This window comes from Acipenser ruthenus, chromosome 21 (assembly GCF_902713425.1).
Source record: "Acipenser ruthenus chromosome 21, fAciRut3.2 maternal haplotype, whole genome shotgun sequence".
NCBI classification, from domain to species: Eukaryota; Metazoa; Chordata; class Actinopteri; order Acipenseriformes; family Acipenseridae; genus Acipenser; species Acipenser ruthenus.
The window spans coordinates 10,538,167-10,555,886 of NC_081209.1; the positions used below are offsets into that span (position 1 = coordinate 10,538,167).

Below are 17,720 nucleotides of genomic sequence, written 5' to 3' on the forward strand. Positions count from 1 at the left end.
GAAAAACTGAATTACAATTACACTGCAAATTTACAGTGGTAAACTTTCAAAAGGGATTACCAGCATGGGACCAACAACAGAAAACATATACAGCATATGGTACACATGCTAGTGGAACTCAAGGTGTGCTATTGTTGTTAATAGGGTTTGATTTTAATGATTTAAACAGCCTGCTGCTGCTCATAGTTGTATATGCCTACATGCAGGTTATTGATTATGGTGACGTGGTAATAGCCAAGGTTTATAAAGCATGTTCTACCTTCAATAAGGATAACAGCATTCTCCATTATTGTTTCTGTTGATTTTGTTACCTTCCAGATTTGGACTTGGATAAAGCCCATTTATCTTGCCACAACACTCTTCAGTTCAGTCTTGTTTCCACCGGTCATGGTTGGGAGAGTACTTCTAGTTTGTAGCATTGTGGCTTCACCAGAGTATAAAACACTCAAAGATCATCAACAACAAAAAAGAAGGGGCTTGTTAAAATGTTCTTATGCTAATAGGAGGAAAACAAGTATTTCCAAAGTATTGGCTACTGATTAATCATTACATATTTTAATATAAACCCAGAACACAATGTTGTAGTTTTGAAGGTGTAATTTAGAGGAAGTTGTTGATGCGGTTGGGACAGCATGGTTCTGTTCTGTTGCAGTTCCTCCTGGCGCGCAGTAGAAGTGTGAAGGTGTGATGTGGCTCAGGCACTGGGGGAGGTGTGTTCAAAGGTGTGATGTGACTGTACTGTGTGTGTGTGCTCTGGTGCTGGGGGAGGTGTGTTCGAAGGTGTGATGTTGCTGTTTGTGTGTGTGTGTGCTCTGGTGCTGGGGGAGGTGTGTTCGAAGGTGTGATGTGACTGTACTGTGTATGTGTGGCTCAGGTGCTGGGGGAGGTGTGTTCGGATCTCGAGTGCTTCTCTGAGAGGCTGTGCAGTGAGATCCAGGCACTGGGGCGGCAGTGTGAAGAGACTCCCCCCCGGCTGCAGCACTATGATCCCTGGGGGCGGCGCGTGGACCGCATCATCACCTGCCCTGCCTGGGGCCGCATGAAGGAGATCTCCGCAGAGGAGGGGCTGGTAGCCGCAGGCTACGAGAGGACATACGGGCAGTGGAGGTAACAAAAGAGAAAGAAAAACGTGATCTAAACATGTTACATGTACAAACACAGCCTTAGAAAACATTTTCCACCCCTTTTTATTCCTGTTGCTAATAGGTCCTGTTGTAACAGAAATGGGGTGTCAAGTTAGCCCCAGTTTTGTATAACTTGGCCCCTTTAGTAGCTATCACATCTTTATCCCAGGTTGGTTGTTTTTGTAACTATAATGTTTGATCAGATTAAACCTTGAAGCCTTGGTAATTACACTTTGAATACAAATACTCTATTAGTAAGTGCCACTTCATGTCTCGGATGATAGTTCTAGATTAATAGCGTATTGCTCTTTTTTTGGAGCCACAACCTGCCAAGTTTAATTGCTCTGCAAAGAATATTTGTTCTACAACAGATGCAGTTATCATCAGCATATTGGGAACAATAAGAGGTTGTTTGGCTCATCAAGACTCGAGCATTCTACCTAAGGGAACCCAATTCCATAGTGCAGAATCAAATTATTTTTATAATTTAGATGCTACTCCATCATATGGTAAACTCTTCCATGCATTCATTACTCTTTGTAAAAAGTGCTTCCCTTCTGTCCTGAGCTCTGTTGTCCTCCTCTCTGTGTTAACCTCAGTTACCTGTCCTGTGTTTCCTGCAGCCGTGTTTACCAGGTGTCCAAGCTGTACCTGTACTGCCCCTCCGCCGGGCTCTTCTCCTGTCCTCTAGCCATGACTGACGGGGCTGCCAAGATCATTGAGGTGAGTGATGGTGTGTAAATCACCATGGGACACACAGGAACTGTTCTCTATCTGTTCTTAATACAGGCTGGTTCTCTTTCAGTCGATTGGTGTCTCTGGCCTGCTGGAAAAGCCATTCCGACAGCTGACCTCTCGTGACCCCAAGCGTTTCTGGACCTCGGGCCAGTGGATGACCGAACGCAAGGGCGGCTCTGATGTCGGTGGGGATCACTTTAAAACTCAGGAGAGAAGAACGGTTACAAACGGAGCCCACTTCAGCAATTCATTATATTAATATTTCATTTGATGCAATATCTCACTAGATTACAACTTCCCAACGAATCCAAATGCACCACACTTATTTTTATATAGGTTCCAAAAACTGTTGCAACCTATAATTTTTATAATATAGTTATGACGAGACCTTTCATCACATTAGGAGAAGCAGTAAAATGACATGATGTTATGTACTCATGAAAGGACATTTCAATAGCTCTCTCGTGACAGTTACTGCACTGATATTAAAAGTTTAGGATTGATAAGATGTGCTGTTTTACAACGCGGTTTATGAGAAGTCATGGTTCTTCACTATTCTTTTAACTCCTTAATAAGGCTTATTCTAGTGAATTGTTTTATGACAGTTATGTTTGTAACATCCTTCCCTCCACTGCTGTAAATACAGTACATTACCATGACCTACATCCACTGTATGCTCATGTGCCCCGATAAAAGCACTGCGGTATGGTGTGCAAGGTGAGTCATACAGCGCAGAGTCACTGGTCTTCACTTGATATTCTGAAGGGAACGTCGCATTGGCTCTGGTGCTCCCATGGGTTAGGGAAGCAAAAACGTCAGGGGCTATTTCTCCTCATTGCGCCACAGCGAACCCTGCTGGCCAGGCGCCCAGCGAGCTCAGAGCGGACACCTGCAGGGCTGGTCTTTGTCATCCAGAGGCTGGTAGTTCGCTGACATCTGGAATAGTTATAAAATAATATAATTATTTATCCATTGATATGTTAGAACCAAGCTATGAAGAAGGGGAAGAACCAAATGAAAGTCGGTGTGTAACCTAGAGCCAAGGTGGAAAGAGACATGGAGGATATACAGTGTAACTGTGAGCGGTTTTCCTTTCAGCCAGTGGGACAGAGACGGTGGCAAAGCCCCAGCCAGACGGGACCTACCGGCTCTACGGCTTCAAGTGGTTCACCTCTGCCACCGACTCGGACATGACACTGACCCTCGCCAGGGTGGTGGACAAGCACGGGGAAACCCTGCAGGTGAAGAGCTGGCTTTAAACGGCAACAAACCCAAACACAAAACAGATGCTAGCAAGATAACCCCTGAGTCGTTACACTACACTGTATTGTCTTTGGCTGCCTCTGTTTTGTAACAAAAAAAATGTACGTGTAATGCATACAATAACGTGAACACATCTTTTTATTGTGATATTGTGGTGTGTGAACAGTGAAAATGAAGTCGTTCATGTTGTGCTTATGGTTATACAGCAGTACATACAGGTAGCACTGCTTTTATTTTTTAAAGTAAGACAACAAATTGCTGCCGCTGTCACAGTGCCATAGCCTCATATTTCAGAAAGCATTTGAGCTGGTGGCTTCATATTTGCAATTATAAATCCTGCACGCTTAATGTGTTGCTGACCATGTCAATGACCATGCCTGTGATGTTGCTGCTGTAAAATAAGCCATTTCCCTCACAGTCCATTATATTTTGATTAAGTAGTTGAAGTTACACCACAAGAGGGCTTTTTTGGTTAATTGAATATTAAAATTATTGAATAAGTGATTGCAATGCTACAGTTTGCGTGTGTGTTTGTGTTCTCAGGGCAGTAAAGGGCTGTCTCTGTTCTACGTGGAGGTCAGAGATGAGCAGGGCAATCTGAACAACATCGAGGTGCAGCGGCTGAAGGACAAACTGGGCACCAGGCAGGTCCCCACTGCGGAGCTGCTGCTGGACGGGGTGCGAGCCCAGCGGGTAAGAGCCACCATTGCACATTAAAATGTAGAAAGTGGCCACTCTCTGAGGGATGTTGATTTCTCTTTGCCTCACCCTCGCATTAGATCTCTGAGGAGGGAAGAGGAGTGGCTTCTATCGCCAACATGCTGACGATTACCCGGATCCACAACGTCATCTCTGCAGTTGGGTGCATGAGAAGGTAGGTGTCGAGAGAGCAGTCACGATGTAAGCATGTCACTCCGAGGCAATGAATCCTGATGGGGTGTGGTGTGGGATAAGCCACGCCTCGTGTGTTGTGAGTTAGAGGCAGTGGTGATATCCCACAGCACACACACTGGAGTGCTACTAGTAAATATAGATAGAATGGCCCAATATTTAATTAAAGGGTCTATTAATACTAATGTGGGTAGTTTATAGCACAGTTTATGTATCTATTAACAAGACATTTGTGAAACTTTATAAAATACTTTAATATGTAGTGACTGTATATTAGCAGATGAACTGGAAATGTATTGTTGTTATAAACAATAGAATATGTAATAAATTGTATTACGGATCCATATAGGAAAAATAAATTGACTACAGCTGCACACTCTATACCAAGTTGATGTTCAAAATACATTTTACGCTGCTGTTTTAAATGTAAGCTTTTTGTTTTTAATCACGTTTTGCAACGGCTAACATGAAGCTGCCAACAGGACCGTGGCCAATCAACTTAATCAGCTTCCATTATGATTCATCATTGGCAACTGTTCCCTGCCACAAAAATGTACATTTCTAAACCTGTGTGGCTGCGGCTTCTCATTCTACAGAAGATTACGTATTAATGGCTTTTCTATGGCTTTTCTGTGTTGAAATCGGTATTCTGCTACACATTGTCAGAGTCCTGTCCTAATGCAGAGAACCTCACTCATGGTGTAGACCTCCTACAGTCTGGGCACAAGAGCATTGAGTTTCATGGTTTCACAACTGCTCTGAAAACCATAAAACAACTCAACTCATTCTCTCTTTGATAGAGGCTGAGGACTGAACAGAAGGGTAGTCTTCTACTGCTCTCTCTCTCTTTCTGTCTCTCTGGCAGTAATGATTACACTGCTGAAGGCAGCAGCTGAAATGTTTGTCTACTTTAGTTTCTTAGAAGTTTGACCTCAGCTTAATTGACTGCAAATTCTGTTTTGAAAATGGCATAATACAACCGTTTTACTGTTGGATTGCTTAATTCCTGCCTTCTAATTTGGAGTTTTTTGAAAAGAAGTCTTACTGAAGCCGTGTTGCTGTCTTCCTGCAGGATAATTAACTTGGGTCGAGAGTACGCCACCAAGCGCGTCGTGTTTGGAAAGTTCTTGAAGGAGCATCCACTTCATATGCAGACCATGGCGAGGATGGAGGTAGAGTGCTGTCTGGTCTAAAGAGGAAACACTTTGATTCCATTATTCAGTGCTAACTGAACTGTGGGAAGCACAGAACATAGGAACCTAGGAAACGTTATGAAGGAGAGGCGGCCATTCAACCCATCAGTGCTTGTGGTTCCTAGTAACTGATTAATCCCAGAACTTTGTCTAGTTGGTTCCTAAAGGATCCTAGTGATTGAGCATCAACAACGCTATCTCCACATGATTTCCAACTGTGTACTCGTGACTAAAGAATTGTTATGTCATGAAAATGTTACACTGAATATTTGATAAGTGCTTTATCATTTAAAACAAGTTCTATTCATATGCTTGATATCGACCAAGTAAATGTCAAGACAACACAAAAGTGTTTAGCAGCAGTAGAAAAAATAAAAAAGGATAAATGTGTTTTATGGATACTATTTAGTGCCGGTAAAAACATTGTGTAACCCAGGTACCCATGTTAAATATTAAATAGGTGTATTAACTAGGTGTCTAAATCTAGTTTATCACCACTAATGTAAGTCACCCTGGATAAGGGTGTCTGCTAAGAAATAAATAATAATAATAATAACAATAATAATAATAATAACTAATGACATTTTGTTCTCTTTACTAGGAAAGTTCCTTTAAAATATAGGGACATCTGAGATTTGACCCCTAGTTGCTGTAGCTGTGTTGATTGTGTCTCTGTGTGTGTGTGTGTGTGTGAGGTGGAGACACGCGCTGCCTTCCTGCTGCTGATGGAGCTGTCTCGTCTGCTGGGGAGGGAGGAGACAGGCTGTGCATCTGAGCTGGAGCTGGACATGCTCCGACTGCTCACACCGGTCGCCAAGCTGTACACCGGCAAACAGGTACCAGGAGCAGGGAGGGACACATTACACACAGCAAGCTGAGTGACTTTAAAATTGAGACAACGCCTGTGATGTGGCTCATTGTTCATTCTGATCTACCTGAAAGAATTCCTGTGTGAGTGCTTGTTGTGGTGAGTGCAGGGTGAGTGCATGTGCACAAAGTGAGGTGGCATAATGTCTTGCAGTGTGTTTGTGTGTGTGAGTGTATTTGTTTGGAAGGGGGCAGTATGACGCACAGGGAGGGCGGAATGTGGTACAGTGGTGATGCTCTCTCTCACAGGGCGATGTCTCTCCTCAGGCGGTGGCGGTGATTTCGGAGGGGCTGGAGTGTTTCGGGGGTCAGGGCTACATGGAGGACACCGGCCTGCCAGTGCTGCTGAGGGATGCACAGGTAGGAACACCTGGAGAAACAACTTGAAATAAAGGAGAAGAGTGCATACACTACAACTTAACAGAGGACCTTTTATATCAGAGTTACTCCATTTATTGTGCTCGCTACAACAGAAACGCTCAGGGTCAATTGTGATAACACCGTGTAACAATTTTTTTTTTTTTTGGTTCCTGGGTAGTAAGTGTTATTTCCTAATTGCTTATGCCTCAAAAGTATAGAAAATGGCTATTATTCCCCACAAACTTTGCTTTTGTGACCAGGACAGTGATATTTTGAAATTTACCTATTTTCCAGATAGATTCAGTGCTGAGTAAACTTGGAGTAACTTCTAGAACTTTCTAGAACTTTCCAGTAATATAAATAGTAGTATAAATACAGGGGCCTTAAGCCCACCAGTTCAGTTTAGTTCCAGCTGCCTAAGTGGATACATATCTGCATTTTTATGAGATGGCATCAAGAGGCTGCAAGCATCCGGCAGACACATTTTGCTATGTCTGCGGCCAATTTATCAAGACAAGAGCAAAAAAGTACTCTGTGGAAGCATCTGCTAAGATGTGTGAGGCCTACAAGGCATATTTCGGCATGCCTGTCGGGGATCAAAACAAACCCTGGGCACCTCATTTCACCTGCGAGCACTGCAAAAAAACTCTGGAAGGTAAGATGGACAATTGTTGCTCGGAATTTTATGTTATAAAATTTGTTAAAATTTTTAAAATTGTAAAAGTTTTTAATTTTAAAATGTTTTACAATTTTCAATGTTATTGAAAAAATATATCATATATGAAAAATGTTGCGAGAATCTCTTACACATTAGTCATGGGTGAAATAAATGTATTTTTGTAGGATGGTACAGAGGGGAAAAGAGAGCCATGAAGTTCACTATCCCAAGAATTTGGCGGGAACCCACTGACCACTCAAGCAACTGCTACTTCTGCATGGTGGACCCTTCCAAGCGGACCGAGTTCTCTGTGGGGAGGAACAACGTCAAGTGGGAGCCACTGGTGGACCCCCGGAAGGTGCTGATGCCACCACTGCACATCATACTGGGCCTTATGAAACAATTTGTCAGAGCTCTAGATAAGGAGTCGGCAGCCTTCAAGTACCTTCAAGACTTCTTCCCTAAGCTGTCTGAGGCAAAGGTCAAAGCCGGTGTCTTCGTCGGACCACAGATAAAGAAAATCCTGGAGTGCAATGAATTCCCCAAGAAGCTCACTAGTAAGGAGAAAGCGGCTTGGAACAGCTTTGTTGCAGTGGTTCGGGGCTTCCTGGGCAATCACAAGGCCGAAAACTATGTGGAGCTGGTTGAGACTCTGGTGAAGAACTACGGCACAATGGGCTGTAGGATGTCCCTCAAAGTCCATATCCTTGATGCTCATCTTGATAAATTCAAGGAGAACATGGGAGCGTACTTGGAGGAGCAAGGCGAGCGCTTCCACCAGGATATACTGGACTTTGAACGCCGCTACCAAGGACAGTATAACGAGAACATGATGGGAGACTACATTTGGGGGCTGATTCGTGAAAGTGATTTACAGTATAATCGTAAATCTCGAAAAACCACTCACTTCTAAATCTTTTGTAGTCATTTTTGTATTACTTTAGTATAAATACATGTTAATTTGGATTCATATGTTGTTTTTTTCTGACTTTATGTGAACAAATTCGCCCGTTTTCTCATTGGAAATAGGTAAATTTCAAAATATCACTGTCCTGGTCACAAAAGCAAAGTTTGTGGGGAATAATAGCCATTTTCTATACTTTTGAGGCATAAGCAATTAGGAAATAACACCTACTACCCAGGAACAAAAATTGTGTTACATAGTGTAATAGGGAAAGACAGACTTTTGCATTATAAAGGGCAGTTTCAATTTTAGCACTGATCCCAACCATGCCCCTGCATATTGAAGTTTTGTGAAAGGAAAACGCATTTTTTTTGTTCTATGTTATACTTGATGTCCTTTCCTCCCTCCCTCCGCAGGTCCTGAGTATTTGGGAGGGCACGACCAACATCCTGTCCCTGGATGTCCTGCGCTCGCTGGCAAAGAGCCGGGGCCGGGTGCTGGAGGCCTTCTTCACAGACATCAAGGTGAGCGACCATCAGGATAGATGGGTGGAGGCTTGTTAGCACAGGGAGTATTTGAAACACTTCCATTGAACTATCTCACAATCTTGTATCGCAGAGCCTTCAAAAGACTCTGAGGCAGATAGCTGGCTAGGGAGAAGCTGGGTTCTTTAGTAAAGTTCCAAGATGTCTCCCAGGTGCCTGTAAATGAAATTGATATTCAGGGGTTGGACAGAAAAATGAAACACTTATGTAGCACTTCTGGGCGGTCTCTGACTCTAATATATACAAAGGTTGCATCTCGCTGTATGAAGATCTGACAGACCTGATGGCTGAAAGTAGGCAGTCGGTTTTTGCATTAATTACTGATGTTTTACCAGAAGCAGTCACACAACCTGACTGCCCATGGTTGACTGTTATTGCAGGCGTGTCTAGCTTGTGTTCTGCTCTTTTCCAGCGGAAATTAGAAGCTGCGTCAGTGAGGCCAGCTCTGACCCCAGCGATGAAGGCAGTGGAGAGCTCCCTCCACAGGCTGGGCCAGTTTGCACAGGTCTCCTCAGAGAGGGGCCCAGACTTCATGCAGCTCTCAGCCCGAGATTTTGCTTACAGCCTGGCCCGGATCTACATGGGTATGAAATCTCAATGTTATGGCTAAAGTCAGTCCTGCAGAGTGTGGCTCTTATACTCATTGTGCAGGGAACATTCCACCCAGAGCAGAGGGAGGCTCTTATACTCACTGTGCAGGGAACATTCTACACAGAGCAGGAGGGTAGTGTACAGTACAGGAGGATGAAGGTTTGTTAGTGCCAGGCAGGCTCACTGTGTCTCTCTCTCTCTCTATCTAGGCACTCTGTTAGTGGACCATGCTGCCTGGGAAGGAGCCTCACAGTCTGACCTCTGTGCTGCCCTAAGGTACAGTATGTGTCCATCGGAATGTCCTGCTTCAAAGATTATCATGCATTCAAACACAATAAACAAGAGAGAAAAGCAACACAGAATTACAGAAAATGTTTGTGTTTAGTATTACTGGTTCAAAAATGTCAACCAGTGGTGTTTGTAGACAAAGATGGAATCTTTGGAGAAATAGCCTGTTAAGAACATGGATGCATCATAGTCTTGTTGTGCACTTACTGTTTGAGAACATGTTCAAACAGCAATTGTAATGTAATATACATGGTCATCCACAGCATGATACAATATATTCCAAATGATATGCATCGTGCTTATCCTGCTGCTCCTTGCACAGTGTTGTTTATATATACACACTGTACTGTGCATTGTGCTCATGATGTTGTGTTACCTCCCTGCAGGTGGTGTGAGCAGGATCTGTGCCCAGTTGTTACCAAAGAGAAAACGGGTTGCTATAGCCGTGACTCCTCCGCCATGGATACTGCCTTGGTGTATGAGGGGAGCCCCGTCGTCAAAGGAAGACTGTAATACACCCAGCACACCCACCCCTTCACTGCCTCCAGACAGGCTACAATGAGAGGGGAGTTCACAGAGTACTGCTGTGATACAGATACAGTGCTAAACAGGAACTCTATACAAAGAAAAATGAAGAATCTGTTTACTGGGCAGGGTAAAGTAGCAGCTAAAACAAACACACACTAAAATAATGACACAGGTCTAGCGCAGGCTGATTGTTTTTTGTTTGTGCGGATGCCCCCCCTTTTACTGGAATCCTCAGTTTAGTTTTCTCTATATCCTGTATGTATTTCATACAGCCTTATTTAGCCAAGGCTTGTGAAACGGGTGACATAGTTGTAGACTTGTGTAGGGTTTCTGTAAAGGTGCACGTGTTCTATATGACATAATATCCTTTTTTTATCTACAGAGGCACTGCATTGTAAATTGTTAAATTGACAGGTTTGGGTAGAATTATATTCATTTTTCCTACCCTGCAGTAGTAACCTGGGTCTGCTTTTATGGATCACACCGAATCCAGCATGTTGTTTTGTCATTTTTCTTCTTACTGTCTTGATGATTTTTATTTTTTGAAGAAGAATCATCATCATCATGTAAACTTGATGCCTCAACTAAATGCAAAATAAACAGAAATAAGTAAATATCATTGCAGGGTGACTGTGATCTGGTGTTGGGCTATTTCAGTGTGAGTTTATGCTGTTATTAATCTTGCCAAGTGTATTTGTGACTAGTGTAGTTGGTAGAGGAATGGGATGGCAAACAGAGGTGTTTTAGGAACAGTTATCACTGCTGAATAAAAAGAACACATTTATTTCTTGACCCCATCATATTCACGATTAAATATACAAGATCTTTCCGTCAGAATGAGTCATGTGACCCATTTTTCCCCCGGATTAAATATAATATAACAAATGCGTATTAGCTACCTTTTAATTCATCCTGTTAATAGCAACAGGAGCATGTCTATTTGAGGGTCTTTTTTAAGCAGGGAAGGCATCTAGAATTCTACAGCCTCTAGAGAACCCAGTTCTGTATAACCATTCTGGGTGTGACTCAATCTGCTTCACAATCCTTTTTGCAGAAACTTTGTATGAGAAAGACGATTATAGCATTTAGTCATGTTGCAAACATTTAGCATATGTATATACCGTACTTCAAAAGGAAGGCCTTAACATCAATTCCTTTCCTTTTTAGCTTTATTACTGGGTCTATTTCAAGTACAACACTGTTGATGAAATACTGCAGCCTGGTTCCTTTGCTGTAGGTCACCTGGTCTGGTAGCAGCCAGACCACTGGAATGAGTTTGAACTTCGACAAAGGAAGTGATTAGGTACCAGGAAGCAGCAGTAACCTTTTTCTATGTTGCTGTCTTGTAAATAGCTGTATATATCAAATTGAATTATGAAATACAAGCAAAGAAACAAGCGATGAACAGAGGAAAAGGAGTGGGAGGTAGCAACGACATTGCTAGTGCTAATAAGGGATAAACTTTGGTTTGCAAGAAGTGTTAAAAACATGTTATGAATGCTGTGTTTTAAAGTGGTTGACTTCCAGAGAGGAAAACAAACAGCTAAGTGCTTTATAATCATGAATCCAGTTTTCAGTTAACAAAATGTATTATTTAAGAGTGATCTCATATAAAATGTAAAAAAATGGGTTTCAAAGCCTTGGTTAGCATTCCAGCACTGAAGCTGCCTAACCTGCACTTCTTCACATTAAGAACAATTACATCTTTAGCTGCTCACCAATTCTGGAGTTCCAGGAGAACTTGCCACCTGTTTTTTAGGCTACCACAATGCAAGAGAAGCTGTGCCCCTAAGCCTGGGTAACCTCTACCAACACAGTGCCACATGAAAAGAAGTGTCAAGAGACAACCCATTCAGATTAGCAAATGCAACACGCAGATGCTAAACATGTATTTATTTAGATTGTTTGAATCTCTACAACGTAATGCTCTTCAAAGAAAATTGAACAAAAACAATATTTATACTGAGCAAGGAGCATTTCTGTTGTTACAGGAAAAGAGTTATGTACAGCTACAAATTTCTCTTTACAAAGAGAAAGAAAACTTAAAAGTGCTTTAAATGAAAAACAAGAATAAAAAAAAAAAACCTTGACAAGATTGCTGTGGAAGAATATGCACAGGAAGAATCACATTCCCAGGAACCCGTATTATTACCAATTGGCACCTGTCTCTCTCTCTCTCTCTCTCAGGAGAAGTTTCGACCCCAAACCCTAGCCTTTTTTAAACCTCTCTGGGACTTCCTTGCTGAAAAGCTAAAATGCTCTGTACATTAAAACTCCATAAAGATAAATAAAAAAAGGTGCAAACTGGTGACACCAAAGCCAGCTTCCATTCAGCACCACCCCATTGTGACAAAAGGACTTCTTTCTGAAATACTAGGTTTCCCTGGGCCACGCACACCTATTCTTGGAACCATAACTTATTTTTTTTTAGAGAAACCTAATTTAAGCCAAGATATTTATCCTAAAATGTGAGTTATTTTGAACACTACTATGCAGGCCCACTGGATTTAATGTAATGGAACTGAAATCAAGCCATTCTTTTCTCCACTATTTTGCCCCCCCTTCCCATCATGATTCCTTAAACCCTGTTCCTCAAAATTGAGAGTTGAGGGAAGGGGACTGGAGCAGCTGGATACAGTGGTGTGAAGTCTCTCAAATACCTGTCAAACAAAAGCAATTGATATTTCTTTGGTGGGATAAAAAGAAAACATAGTTCTAAGTAGATTTTTTATTATATATATTTTGAGATTTCTTTACACAGTTAGAACCACAACGGTTAACTTTGTTGTGTCTCTCTTATCTGTCACTACAGGGATTTTGTGCAATGATCCTGCACTCCCGTCCACAAAACCAATTTTAAAACATGCATCTGATTTGAATCAGTTTAGGTTACCAGTAATAATCCCTTTAATTAATGATTGTTCAATTATTGTACATGAATCTGGATGTAGTCCCCAAAACATAGAGGTCAGTATCTCCCTGAAGAAGCTTGACTCAAGTGCCCCTCCTGTTTCTCTTTTCAGTGACTGGTAATGCTTTGTTTCTGAGACTGGGCTTCATTTTAATGATTGGCTGCTCTTAATACCGACACTCCAAAAAATCACATCCACCCCGAGAAAATGCTGCACTAAAAAACGCCACCCACACTATAGCTGCCACTGTCTTATTCCAGATCCAAGTCCCAGTGTTGTTTCTTCGTGAATTCAAACAATTCTGAAAAATCTTCCCCTTTTGGCAATCTGGCACCACATCTGCTTTATTAATAACAGTTCCACTGTGAAACAGAGGGGCTTGTGATTTACTCTTCATTAAACACAGAACTCAGCCAGGTGTTTCTGTGTAATCAAATAGGTGAATGCGCTTATGTATGGGTAAGTACTTGTATGCAGGAATATTATTTAAGAGAGAAATAAAAAAGTGAAAATCCATTAGAAATCAAATTACAAGGCTTGCTTGCCATGCTCTATAAACACCCTTCTTGCAGTAGACTTTAGCTGTAGGGGCACTTCTACTCAGAAAACCAAAGGAGCAACTACATCTTCTCAGAATACAGCGTAAAAAAAAAAGCATTTGCACACCCATCTTCTGGCATTCAAAAGACTGGGCTGCACAGTTAAAAGGTGTCAAACAAAACAATACTTCCACCCCACTGTTGTGACTAACACAACCCATACTTTACACTACTTTCATGTCCTGCTAATGCACACCTGCTACACTATCTCCATCTATCTGCATTAAGCACCATGATCTGCACCAGTCCTCCTTTCAGCCCAGAGCCCATTCTAACCAGCACTGAAACAGGAGAAGCTTGAGAAAACAGCCACGAGGAGTCAAAGCCACAACACAGGGAGTCAAAGCCTGAACAGGAATGAGCAAGAAGTATTCAATTTACTGCTAGTGTTGCAGTAGCCCACGGGGAGAGGATGGTATAGTTGACCAAGAATGGTCAAAAAAATTGCCAAAAGCTCAAATAACAAAACTCAAAAGAGAAAATTGCTACGTGATAATGAAAATAACTCATCTTTCTTACTCCATGGCTCTCACCCTTCCTGATTATCTTACTGGATTTCAAGTTATTTAAAAACATATGAAGCTGTAATCTTTTAACCATATGATGGGAATGATTACACAAATCTGACTCCCGCACCGACGATTCCCCCAATTATGAAACAGATCCTGTCTCATCCTAATAAAGTTGTATTTACTGTTAATTAATTGTATTACTGCTACTACTGCAAACCCAGCTGGGTAGGTCTGCTGCCAATCCAACTCTGCTCCACACTGCCAAGAGTTCTTACAAACTAGGGATGGCATTTAAGGTGCTTGTATATGACACTTTTTGGATACGTTAAATGCTATATGCATGTACATGTGTAGACCTTTCTGTTCTGTTACTTGTCCCTGACCCCAGTACCTCCCTGCTGGGAGAGGTGGGACTGGAGTTTCCTGGGGAGGTGTCTGTCTCTGGGCTGTTTTACTTTCAATGAGGAAGGTACTGCTTTGACCACAAACAGGGTACTGTAAAATAAAGTACATTTCTTTAAAGTAAATGACTTGTATCAAGTTATATTTTGAATAACGCTGTGTCTGGGTTTAGTGAACACTGCCTCCTGATTCATGCTCTCCATTGCAGGTATGAGGGCACTATCCATTCAGAGTGCAGATTCAGAGTGAACATGCATAGAGCTTTGTAAAGGGACATTCATCATACACGTGTGTGTACGTCAATCTGTACAATTTGGAAATGTATATCCTTTGACTGGACATCATGCTCTATCTACTGCCTTGTACAATATATTTATATTTACATACTGCATAGAGGCGTAGGATATTTTATAATTTATTATTATTTTATTTTTTAAAAACTTTTAATAGCTTTAATGTTCAGTATTTGTTTCAGGCGGGAGAACTGATCCTAAACGGATTATGTTCAAACCTGGTTCAAGCAGGGTTCAGGTAACACTTTTTCAAAACCAAGCTTGCAACTGTGACCAAATCAAAACTGCACAGCCCTGGACAATGGGTGTATGCCAGTTCCACTTCAGAAGGGCCTGACAGGGGTGTATTTTCACTCCTGTAGTTCATATATGTAATGTCCCCAAATGATTCTAATGGCAGCCGATCTTCAGTCAAGTGTTTTCCATTTCTGCTGCAGCCTCATGTTTTTGTTTTTACACAAAATAAGATGAAACACTACTTTCCCTCAAATGACTAGGTACTGTATTCAATTTGAACAATTCCAACAGCTTTTGCGAGATCAGGGTATATAGTCACACAACACATATAAAATCCAGTCCATTTTCAACTCAATGGGCAAAGCACTGCACTCAACAGGTTTCTTAAAAATACTCCTAATGTGATCGGAGGGTGCTTCAAAGTTCACTGTGAAAAGTAGCATAAATTAAGCAACCTCCTGCCTCTGTAGTGACCGAAGGGGTCTTTCTAGCCTGCTTTACACCAGCTTGACATTTCCCAAAACATAATCCCCACCCTAATAATAACTCCAGCAGTTCTGTGCACAGATCACTCATCGTTTCGCACCAAATATCCAAAGTGCTTAGCCTTTTTTTTTTTTTTTTTCCCCATACATGGCCATTTGTGTTTTTGTAAAATATATAATCTTATTTTCATATTTTCTTTCCAAGGTGACTCTGTCCGGCAGCAATGTGCGTGTTTGTGGGGGTCATGGGGAAAAGCTCCCTTCCTCACCCCAGCCTCCGGTCCACAAGGCTGGGTGCAGTCTCTAGTTGGAGCTGGCAGCGATGGGCTTCTCCAGTTCCAGCTCCAGGGTGGTGCTGTGGGGTTGCAGGCTGCCATAACAAGTCATGCACACACGGCTGGGCTCAAACAACTGCTGACTGGGGACTGGGATCTTCTGGTCGCAGCAAGTGGAGCAAAACACGTTTCCACAGTTCCTGTTTCAAAAGAGGAATGATTTAGTTTCAAATATGGAAATTGATTTTTTAAATCTAAGTGTGTGCTCTTATTTCTGCCAGGAAGTCTTTTTATGGCTCTCTACAAATCTCTGTTAAAACCGAGAGGAAATCCATCTATACTTACTGTAATTTTAGCTAATAAAAATGTCATTTTGCACTCTATTTGCTGCATAGATCTGAAATGTGCAGTTTTTATAGAAACACAGCAAATAAGTATTTTCATTTTAAAACAGGACACCTGGTACTATACTGGGTTAAAGCAGCTCTCAGTTTGCTTGTCTTGCTTTCCAGGAAGTTCGATACTGCTTTACTTCCTTGGCCATTCACCTCTGTCTTCTGGGTCAAAGAGTGTTACTGACTGAAAGAATGTCAGTCAATAGGGGAAAAGAGGTGACATAATTGAAGGGAAAGAAACTAGTGGGGGTGGGGACAATTTCATATGACAGGTGAAATCAGCCAGAAAGTACAAAGGAATGGCTGGCAAACTTAGTGTAGAACCACATTTCATGTTTTAAATTGAAAATACATGTTTGCTACAACATGTGTTTCTTTCAAAACTGCACATCTATTAATATCTATATAATGATTGGATTTGCATGGTGGAGAAAATGTATGGGATTATTGTGTTAATAGTTTACAAACTATACTGCCTAAATGCCACTTATTCCATGGGGATACTTACTGATGGGGAAATGTGTGATAGAAATAAAGCCATTTGTTTCTAGTCTGATAAGTCTTCGTAATTGAATTGCACCAAACTGTATTTTGTAGTTTTAAAACCTCAAAATGCAGGTTTAGTAGGAAATATTTTATTAGTAATTAAAAACATTCCCACACACACAGAGTGACTCAATTCCAAGCAATGCAGTGTGGGGCAGTGGCAGCTCATTTTGAGTATATGGATATACTTGTGGGGTTGCTGCTTGTACACAAAACAAAACTCCCCCCAAACCTTTAAAACACTAAATAGTGCTGAATGTAGATGTGCAGGTGCTCCTCCCAATCTGAACTCCAAATGAAGACACCGAGAAAGACTTCTAGTCTAAAAGTTTATTTTAATATTTCTAAAAAAACACAAAACAAATCTTGCAAAATATTTCTTTCCTTTCTATTTAATAGAAATATATTGAGGGAGATTAAATGTCTGGGTTATATTTATAAAAAAAAGAAAGATTGTACATATTTATTTAATATGAACCACAACTTCAAAAAATGTGGTATTAACTGATGCAATCTTTTTTTAAATACGAGCCAAAGTTACTATGAATTGAATCTATTTGGTATGGATGACCAGTCGTAGTACTCAACAGCCCCCTAATGCACAATGGAAATGCCCCCTCTGGATGCCCAGCACAGCAGCCAAGCCAGATCTTTATGGGTTTTCCAGTAAACGAGTCTGTGGTACAATTCAGTTCAATGCATGCAGCACAGAATGAAACATTCAGCACAAGACGGGCAGTCATGCACATGCAGGAGGGGTGATCTGGTGAATAATAACACTGCAGCAGCAAGGGCTCCCGTCATCTCACTATTTTGCAACAGACTGTCATAATCTTTTTATACTCCAGGTTGATACAATGGTTAAATGTAGTAATTATGTTTCTGTTGCTGTTTTAAGATAAATAAAAAGGTCAAAAGTTGGGTTTGAAAGTGTTCATAAATGGAGAAAAAAAAACCCCACAAGTCTCACATCAAAAGAACACATCAAACTGACCAAGAAATGCCACCTTTACATCGCCTTCAAATGTAATGTCAGCGTGCAAATACAGAAATTGATCCATTAATGCCCCCTGATTGTCCATATCAAAGCCACATTAGGTGCCTGTGTGACTAT

General features: G+C 41.5%; 2 protein-coding genes across 5 annotated transcripts in view; one reads left to right on the forward strand and one right to left on the reverse strand.

The window, feature by feature from the left end:
- LOC117427795 (acyl-CoA dehydrogenase family member 11-like) overlaps positions 1-10,569 on the forward strand; it is a 12,671-nt gene extending 2,102 nt beyond the window's left edge. For both annotated transcript variants that reach the window (XM_058994800.1, XM_058994801.1), the window contains exons 3-15: positions 875-1,107; positions 1,748-1,847; positions 1,930-2,047; positions 2,961-3,103; positions 3,669-3,818; positions 3,905-3,999; positions 5,089-5,188; positions 5,905-6,045; positions 6,344-6,436; positions 8,415-8,522; positions 8,956-9,127; positions 9,344-9,410; positions 9,809-10,569. In XM_058994800.1, the coding sequence (XP_058850783.1) occupies positions 875-1,107; positions 1,748-1,847; positions 1,930-2,047; positions 2,961-3,103; positions 3,669-3,818; positions 3,905-3,999; positions 5,089-5,188; positions 5,905-6,045; positions 6,344-6,436; positions 8,415-8,522; positions 8,956-9,127; positions 9,344-9,410; positions 9,809-9,935 (1,647 nt within the window). In that variant the 3' untranslated portion in view covers positions 9,936-10,569. The remainder of the gene's footprint in view (positions 1-874; positions 1,108-1,747; positions 1,848-1,929; positions 2,048-2,960; positions 3,104-3,668; positions 3,819-3,904; positions 4,000-5,088; positions 5,189-5,904; positions 6,046-6,343; positions 6,437-8,414; positions 8,523-8,955; positions 9,128-9,343; positions 9,411-9,808) is intronic.
- A 1,232-nt stretch (positions 10,570-11,801) lies between these two features.
- The window catches only part of LOC117428094 (myotubularin-related protein 3-like), a 44,935-nt gene continuing 39,016 nt past the window's right edge, over positions 11,802-17,720 (reverse strand). For all 3 annotated transcript variants that reach the window (XM_058994792.1, XM_058994790.1, XM_058994791.1), the window contains one exon: positions 11,802-15,865. In XM_058994792.1, the coding sequence (XP_058850775.1) occupies positions 15,694-15,865 (172 nt within the window). In that variant the 3' untranslated portion in view covers positions 11,802-15,693. The remainder of the gene's footprint in view (positions 15,866-17,720) is intronic.